We start from the raw sequence: 7,513 nt of genomic DNA on the forward strand, positions 1-7,513 counted from the left end.
TTTCCACCATCCATTAAACAAAATATTTAAAATCAGGCACCAGGATTCAGAGCTCACAGCACAAAACATGGAGCTGATGTGGTGTCTTTGGATGATCATCTTCATGGAATTCCATTTAAAAATATGTTTAAAATCAGGCACCAGGATTTAAACTTCACAACAGAAAAACCAAGGAGCTGATGTGGCATCTCTGCTGCTCTTGGAAAACCAGTTGCTTTGTCATCCAAGCAGCATGAAATGTCTCCAAAATGCTCATCCTTCTACAAGTGCACCCAAAACACAGCAGAGTGGCGGCATCTTCTTGTCCTCTCCCACCACTGCGGTGTCACCTCCTTCTTTTGCTTCAATTCCATTAAACAAAATGTTTAAAATCCAGCACCAGGATTTAAAGTTCACAACAAAAAACAAGGAGCTGATGTGGCATCTCTGCTGCTCTTGGAAAACCAGTTGCTTTGTCATCTAAACAACATGAAATGTCTCCAAAATGCTCATCCTCCCACCAGAACGTAGCAGAGTTCCAAGGCAATGCTTCAGATCTCATTGAGCCATCAAGTACAACATCTCATCCTACAAAAAAACCCCAAAACAAAACCCACCCCTCACTTGTTTGGAGCAGCTCTGGTTTCTCCCAGAGCACAGCTGAATTAGTGATGCTGCCAGATTTCCCTTTTTTTTTTGCATGTTTTCCAGGAAAAGCGAGTTTGCAGCAGGGCTATGACCCGAGGGGCTCTGGGCTGTTTGTGTTAGGGCCTGGCTGGCTGCCCTTCTTCTTCTCTGTGACAGTCCCAGGCCTCCCACAGAGCTTTTCTGTGTCCCCTCAGCTGCAGCTCCAGCGGGGAGAGGAGGGAGCCGAGAGCCAGGAGGGCGAAGCAGAACAAAGCCCAACACAATCGGTCGTTTCTGTGCCAGGAACATGGTTTTGTAGAAACCAGCTCACAAGCTCTAAATGACTGGGCTTGGCAACAGCTGGGAGGTTGGTTTGACCCTGGAAAAAAAGAGGGAAATAGATATGGGGATGTGTTTTCCAGCTGGCCCAGGTCCACGAAGAGGCAGTGTGAGGGTAATTCTCAGCTCTGTGTGCTGCTTCTTCCCTTCCCTTCTCCCTCCCATCTTTTTCCTCTCTCAGCCACCTTTCTTCTTCTCTGCCTTTCCTCTCTCAGCCACCTTTCTTCTTCTATGCCTGTCCCTCTTTTTCTCCACCTTTCCCCCTTTTTCTCTTTTTTCCCCCATTTTCTCACATGGGTGATAAAGGATGGCCATTTCAAATCGTGATAAAACCCCACCGAGAGCCAAGAGGCAGAAATTTCTCCCCCACTGAGGCTGGAAAAATGTCCAAAATGGTGCCAGAAAAAAAGCTTTACCTCTTCTTCCTTGTTTATAAACTGGTGTGTGATCACCAGACTCCCTGTGAACAGAAGATCCTGATCATCCCTCTGTGCTGACAGAGCCATTCCCTGGATTTTATCCAGGGTGGGCTGTTATTCCTCACAGTGCTTTGAAACTTAAAGAGACAAAAAGATGCCTTCAAGGATCTCTTCAGAGCAATAACGATTTGAAGCCTGAACATGTCAAAAGGCTCATCTTTTACAGGTTTCCTTAGGTGAGTTGAATGTCTGAGGACACTTTGGATTCAAGCAGGCTTAGGAAATCAATAGGAGTTCAGCACCTGACTTATCCAGGCTCTCCCGAAAATCCCAAGGGGAAGCTCAGCCGCAAAACAGGAATCTTTGAGAGCAGAAATTATCCCACTTTTATTTCAGCCAACAAAACCATCACGGGGAGCTTTTCCCAACCCATCACAGTCCACGTGCAAAGATGTAGGTGACACTGGCCAGGACAGCCAGGGACATCACTCCAAAGCTGCTTTTCTTGCTGCTGGCTCCATTCACATTGCACAAGGGTTTCTCACAGCAAGAAACCCTCTGAGAGCTTTGTTGCTGACTTGCTGCCGGACACGTTGGAGAACACATCTTGGAGATGATGTATTTGGGCTTGTTGGGCTCTAATGGAGAAGAGAAAGGGGGAAAAAGGAAGAGTAGGATGTAAAAATCATTGTTAAATTGCTTTCATGGCTAAATCTGTGCTGGGGAATAAAAGAAGGGCAGGCACTAACGCCGAAGGCAAATTTTGTGGAATGAATCATAGAATCATGGAATGGTTTGGGTTGGAAGGGACCTTAAGGATCAGATAATTCCAAACCCCCTGCCATGGGCAGGGACACCTTCCACTAGACCAGGTTGCTCAGAATAACATCTAACACTTCCAGGGATGGGACAGCCACAGTGTCACTGAATCCTAGGACTGTTAAGGTTGGAAAAGACCTTTAAGATGATCAAGTCCAACCATGACTTGGTCCTCTGCTCGAGGCCAGCATCAATCTGGCCATGTCCACCCTGTGTGTCCACCAACATGATGCTGGTCTTCCTTGGGCTCCAGATCTCTTCTGTTCCTGGAGCAATTATCACCTCAGTGCCTCTCAGTTCAAGCTCCCTGAAGTGATGCCCAAGCTGGGTCACTTCCCACCAGGATAGTTTTCCTACAGCACAAAACCAGGGGGAATGTTCTACATGACCTCAGATTTGGGCTGAGAGCACCTGGAGGTCTTTGAGGGCACAGACCTGAAGGACTGTTCATGGCACAGGGAGTCAGCCATGGAGTTTTTTGCCCCAAAACCTCTAAAAACAACTCTAAGAGTGAAAAATGCACACGAACTTGACCCCCAGGCTTGAGTTCACTCCCTGATGCTGCTCAATGTGTCTCCAGCACTTCCCACCTCCTGGCAGCAACATCAACACTGAGTGACTGCAAAAGGGAGCCACAAGGTCCATGTCTCCTAAAAGCTGGTGATCAGGGCCTATTGTTTCCATGACTGGGATGGAAGCTCATTCCTGGGGCTACTCCTCTCCAGAACAAACAAGATGCTGCTCAGGAACGTACTCGTTCTGATGTCCTTCCGCACGGTCACGCAGTATTTGTCCTCCTCTGAGCACATGGAAATGGTCAAACAGTCCTTGTTGGACTCCTGCTCTTGGCAAATGTAGCACATGAATGGATAAACTGGGAAAAAAAAAGCAGAGAAAGCACATTACATGGTTTAAGAACCACAAAAGCTGCTGCCCAGAGATCTCCATTTTCCTTGCTGATGAGTGTTTGTGTGCGGGTGACCACTGATTTCTTTATCCCTTGACCCGTGGCAGTTGTGCTAAATCCTTCTCTGTCTCTTGTGTCTCAGGCTGAGGAGTGTTATTGATCTGTTTGCAGTCTCTGGGAGCAGGAGATGTGAGTGGAATTCGAGGATTTGGGGGCTTTTATGCTGGAGATTATTGCCAAGAAATAAATAGCATCTCCATCCTGACGGCTCTGCCACGTGAGTTGCCAGTTCCTGCCCAGTGGTTTCTCCTGGGCAACACAAGGCAGGGCTTGACAGGGAGAATTTGAGGGTGCCTGGGGTGTTTGGAGGAGGTGGACAATGCCCAGCGTCCTACTTGTCTTTCCTGGCTCAGACACTGCTGTCACATCTCCTTTCTTGTGGTTGGACATCACTCACTGACCTGGCCTAACCTCAGTTCTAGGAAGTCTGGGGAGAGCTGCTCTGCCAAGCTCTTGTTGTAGTGTAAAATAGAGAATGAATGGAAAAGTCTTAACCAAAAGTCTGGCTGAAGTGGTAAAGGGAGATTTGGTGAGATAATTCATATCTACAGCTCTGGCAGAGTATTCACATCAAGGTCACACAGCGATGAGTTGCCTTTCCTGTCAACGATTTACACACTGGCCCTCAAAGCCAGAACGGGGTAGGACAGACCTCTGGAAAGTAAAAAGAAAGAGGAAAAGAGCAAAGACACTGTCTGGGTGAGAGAACACACTGAAGTGTCCGCTGGGCAGGTGGTTTGAAGGATTTTATGGTGGTGGTTGAGTTCTGGGCTCGCGAAATCACCCAGAGCAAAGTGTGTGGTTTTGTGAGAAGGAGACGGGATGAGCTGCTTTAAAAACACGGATAATTTTTGAAGGGAAGCAAACACAGCACCACACAAGTTGGTGCTAAGTCTGGGGACAGTCTGTGAGCGTGGCAAGGGCAGAAAGCAAGCAGAGGACACATTCCTGGGAGAGCAGCTTTGCCCGATAAGAAGTTGGCAGTGAGAACGTGGAAGGACAACGAAGGTCAGACCATTAAACGAGAAGTTTGTGATGGAAGGGAAGGAAAAAGTCCTCAGTTGTTGATCCTGTAAGGGTCAGAACAATGTTTATCTTTTTTGCTTTGTTTGGCACTAAAAATTGAATTTTCATGTGCAGAGTAGAGGACATTCAATGAGGTTTTGCCAAGGTTTTGGCACAGTCTTGAGTGATGGTTTGAGCAAGACCAGGAAAGACAAGGCAGTGAAAATGCCACAGAATGGGTGCAAAGCCAGGCATGGAAACTCTCTCACAGGGTAGTTCATGATGATGAGTGGTCAAACCAACTTGAGCAACACAGCTCCAGAGCTCTGCTGTGGGCTCAGGTCTGTCCAGCATCATCCCTGGTGACAGAAGGGGTGGGATGGAGGATGAACATCATGTTTTCAGGTGGTGCCAAGGACAACAAAGGTGAGAAGACACTGTGAGTAGAGTTCTGTAAGTGCTGGAAATAGAGCCAAGGAATCCTGGGCAGCATCCAAAGCAGTGTGGGCAGCAGGGCAAGGGAGGGGATTCTGCCCCTCCAACCCCCTCTCAGGTGAGACATCCCCCCCTGAAGAGCTTCATCCAGCCCTGGGGAACAGCACAGGAAGGACATGGAGCTTCTGGAGAGAGTCCAGAGGAGGCACCAGGATGAGCAGAGGGATGGAGCAGCTCTGCTGGGGAAAAAGGCTGGGAGAGTTGGGATTGTTCAGCCTGGAGAAGTAAAGGTTTCAGGGTGACCTGATTGTAGCCTTGCTGTACCTGAAGGAGCTACAACAAACATGGAGAAACAGGTGACAGGACAAAGGGGAGTGGCTTCAAAATAAGAATAGATTTAGATTGGATATTAGGAATAAATTCTTTACTGTGAGGATGGGGAGGTCCTGGCACAGGTTGCCCAGAGAAGCTGTGGTTGCCCCATCCCTGGGAGTGTCCAAGACCAGGTTGGGAAGGACTTGGAGCAACCTGGTCTGGGGGAAGGTGTCCCTGCCCACGGCAGGGGCGTTGGAATGAGATGATCTTTAAGGTCCCTTCCAACCCAGGTCGTTCTGTGATTCTATGACTTTATGATCCCATAATTCCAAGATTCTGATTCCAAGTGATTTTGACAGATGGATGTAATAAAAGAGCAGAGAAAAAAAAGCAACAAACAGTGGATGAAGTTCAACAAAGAGAAATAAATCACACTCGGATAAAAATTAGACGCTTGAACGTCGGATGACGAACGAGTGGTTCAGTGTCGATCAAGAACCACAGTGCAAACAGCAGGAGTCAACAGTGTCACATTCCAGAGATGGAAGGGAACACAGGCACAGTGTCATGTGCAAGATACGCAAAGTGGCCTTTCCACCCTGGCAAAGCCTCAACTGGAACACCAGTGACCAAACCCGGTGCCCAAATCTGTCTGCGGTACTTGAAAAACTATGCAGGGCATTTGGAGAGAGCCCAGAGGAGAGGGAGGAGAAAGGGTCTGACTGGAGTTTTGGAAATGTGACCTCGTGGAAAAGGGTTGGAAGCCTTTGGAGTGTTTATTAGAAATGAGAATATGTTGAGGAAAGGCACAATAACCACCTTCCTGCAAGAAAAAAGGAAGCAGTGGAGGAGAAAATAATAAACTGGTTTATACATCCTGTGGTGAAAACAATGGAGATCTGTACAAAAAGGGATGCTAAGGGATAGTAAGATTAAATTCCTAAAAGTCTGAGCAATTCCAACAATTCTGTGAAATCTTCCTTGCTGGAAACTTCCAAGGACACTTTAAACAAACATCTGCCTGACAGCAAGGACTTGATGATCTTGGAGGTCTTTTCCAACCTTAAGGATTCTGTCATTCTGTGGAAAGGATCATGACCTTTTAAGATTTCTTCTGGACACAGTTTAACTGTAACAGTGAGTTTATAGATGGAAAAGGCAACAGACCCTCTCTGGTGGACTGAAAGATCAACAGTTTTGATCAAAAGTTGATTATTGGGGTCTTGAATGTGACCCCAGATGCATGAGAAGGAACAAACAAGTTTCCTCCATGTTTTCTGTTGTCCCTCTTTTAGACCAGAAAGCTGCAACCTCTTATTCTTGATCTACACTGGGCTAAAAAGGTGTAAAAGCCTTTATCCATTTGGAATCTGATGGCAATATAAAACATCATCAACCCTACACCAGTAAGGAATCCCACCAGGAATCTGTGCTTCCAGAGTCTGGCATCTCTGTGAGCTTTCTATTTTATCCTGGCTCACACTGAGGATGTTGCTTTGAAAATCACCCTCTTCTGTCCATTCTGTTGTTTCATTCAGGAGTCAGGGGCATGAAATCCTTTTTTTTTTTTTAATAATAAATAGTCCTTTTCCCACCTCAAAACCGGCCAGAGCTCCCGCTCTTCCAGGAGTGCTTCAAAACCATCCATCCCAAAAATGTGGGAGTGAGGAGGTTGATGCATCAGAGAGCAGGAATTAATGAGGTGCCTCTTTCTCAAGCCCTGCTAGATATGTATCGTGGTTTCTGGGAAACCATCAGGTGTGGGGCAGATATTGGCAATCTGGTCATTATTCCTAAATGCCAGGAACGATGGAGCAACACATGGAACAGTCCCAGAAGGAGGACACACATTCCCAGCACCTCAGACTTCCCTTTGGGAGAAGGATGCCTTTAACATGACACGGGCAAAGAGAAGTTATTTCAGCTCTGCCTCTGATTTAATCTATAAAATTCCCAGTGTTGCACTTCCTAGGGTGGAAGACACTTGGCAAACCACGTGGATCACCACAGTGGAGGAAGCAGCAGTAGAGAAAAGTCTCTAAAATACCCAAAAACTGCTATTCATTTAAAAAATTACACGTTTTTAGGCTTTCTGGCACTTCCAGCTTGCAGCTTTTGGGAAGATCCCATAGACCACTGAGTGGATTTAACCTGGCATCCAAAGAAGATTAATTTATCAAGACCTTATTTCTGCATCAAGTTGGAGCGCAGAAGGTGCTCAAATCAATCGAGGTGCCAAGGGACGTTGGTGACAACAAAACTGGGGACAACCCCCTAAATTTTTTGCCACCTCAAAAATTTTCCCTCCCCTTCTCCCTGCCCCTGATCTTAACCAGAAGCAGCAGCTGAGACTCACCTTGTTGCACACACAGGACAGCAGCCAGCAGGGTGACAAGAGGAGTCCTCATCTCCAGCAGATGCTCCCAGCTGCACTGGGAAGGTGTTTGGAGGGCAGGTTTTATACCTCTGCAGCAGCAGTTTTACAGGTTCCCACGGGTGGACACAAGCTCAACCCACGGGCGGGGGATGTTTCATGTGGGAGTGTTCCAGGCTGGAGCTCTCGGAACCTTTTAAGATTTCTTCTGGACACAGTTTAACTGTAAGAGCG

The 7,513-nt window shown here is 47.1% G+C and overlaps 1 protein-coding gene across 1 annotated transcript; it reads right to left on the reverse strand.

The window, feature by feature from the left end:
- Positions 1–1,796: 1,796 nt before the first annotated feature.
- On the reverse strand, positions 1,797–7,313 carry LOC113959313 (lymphocyte antigen 6E-like). Its single transcript, XM_027668239.1, has 3 exons — positions 7,262–7,313; positions 2,938–3,057; positions 1,797–2,002 (listed from the first exon to the last, which is right to left on the reverse strand). The coding sequence occupies exons 1-3, from the start codon at positions 7,311–7,313 to the stop codon at positions 1,797–1,799; spliced, it is 378 nt and encodes a 125-aa protein (XP_027524040.1).
- Positions 7,314–7,513: the final 200 nt, after the last annotated feature.

This window comes from Corapipo altera, unplaced genomic scaffold, assembly GCF_003945725.1.
Source record: "Corapipo altera isolate COAL_440 unplaced genomic scaffold, ASM394572v1 206, whole genome shotgun sequence".
Lineage (NCBI taxonomy): Eukaryota > Metazoa > Chordata > Aves > Passeriformes > Pipridae > Corapipo > Corapipo altera.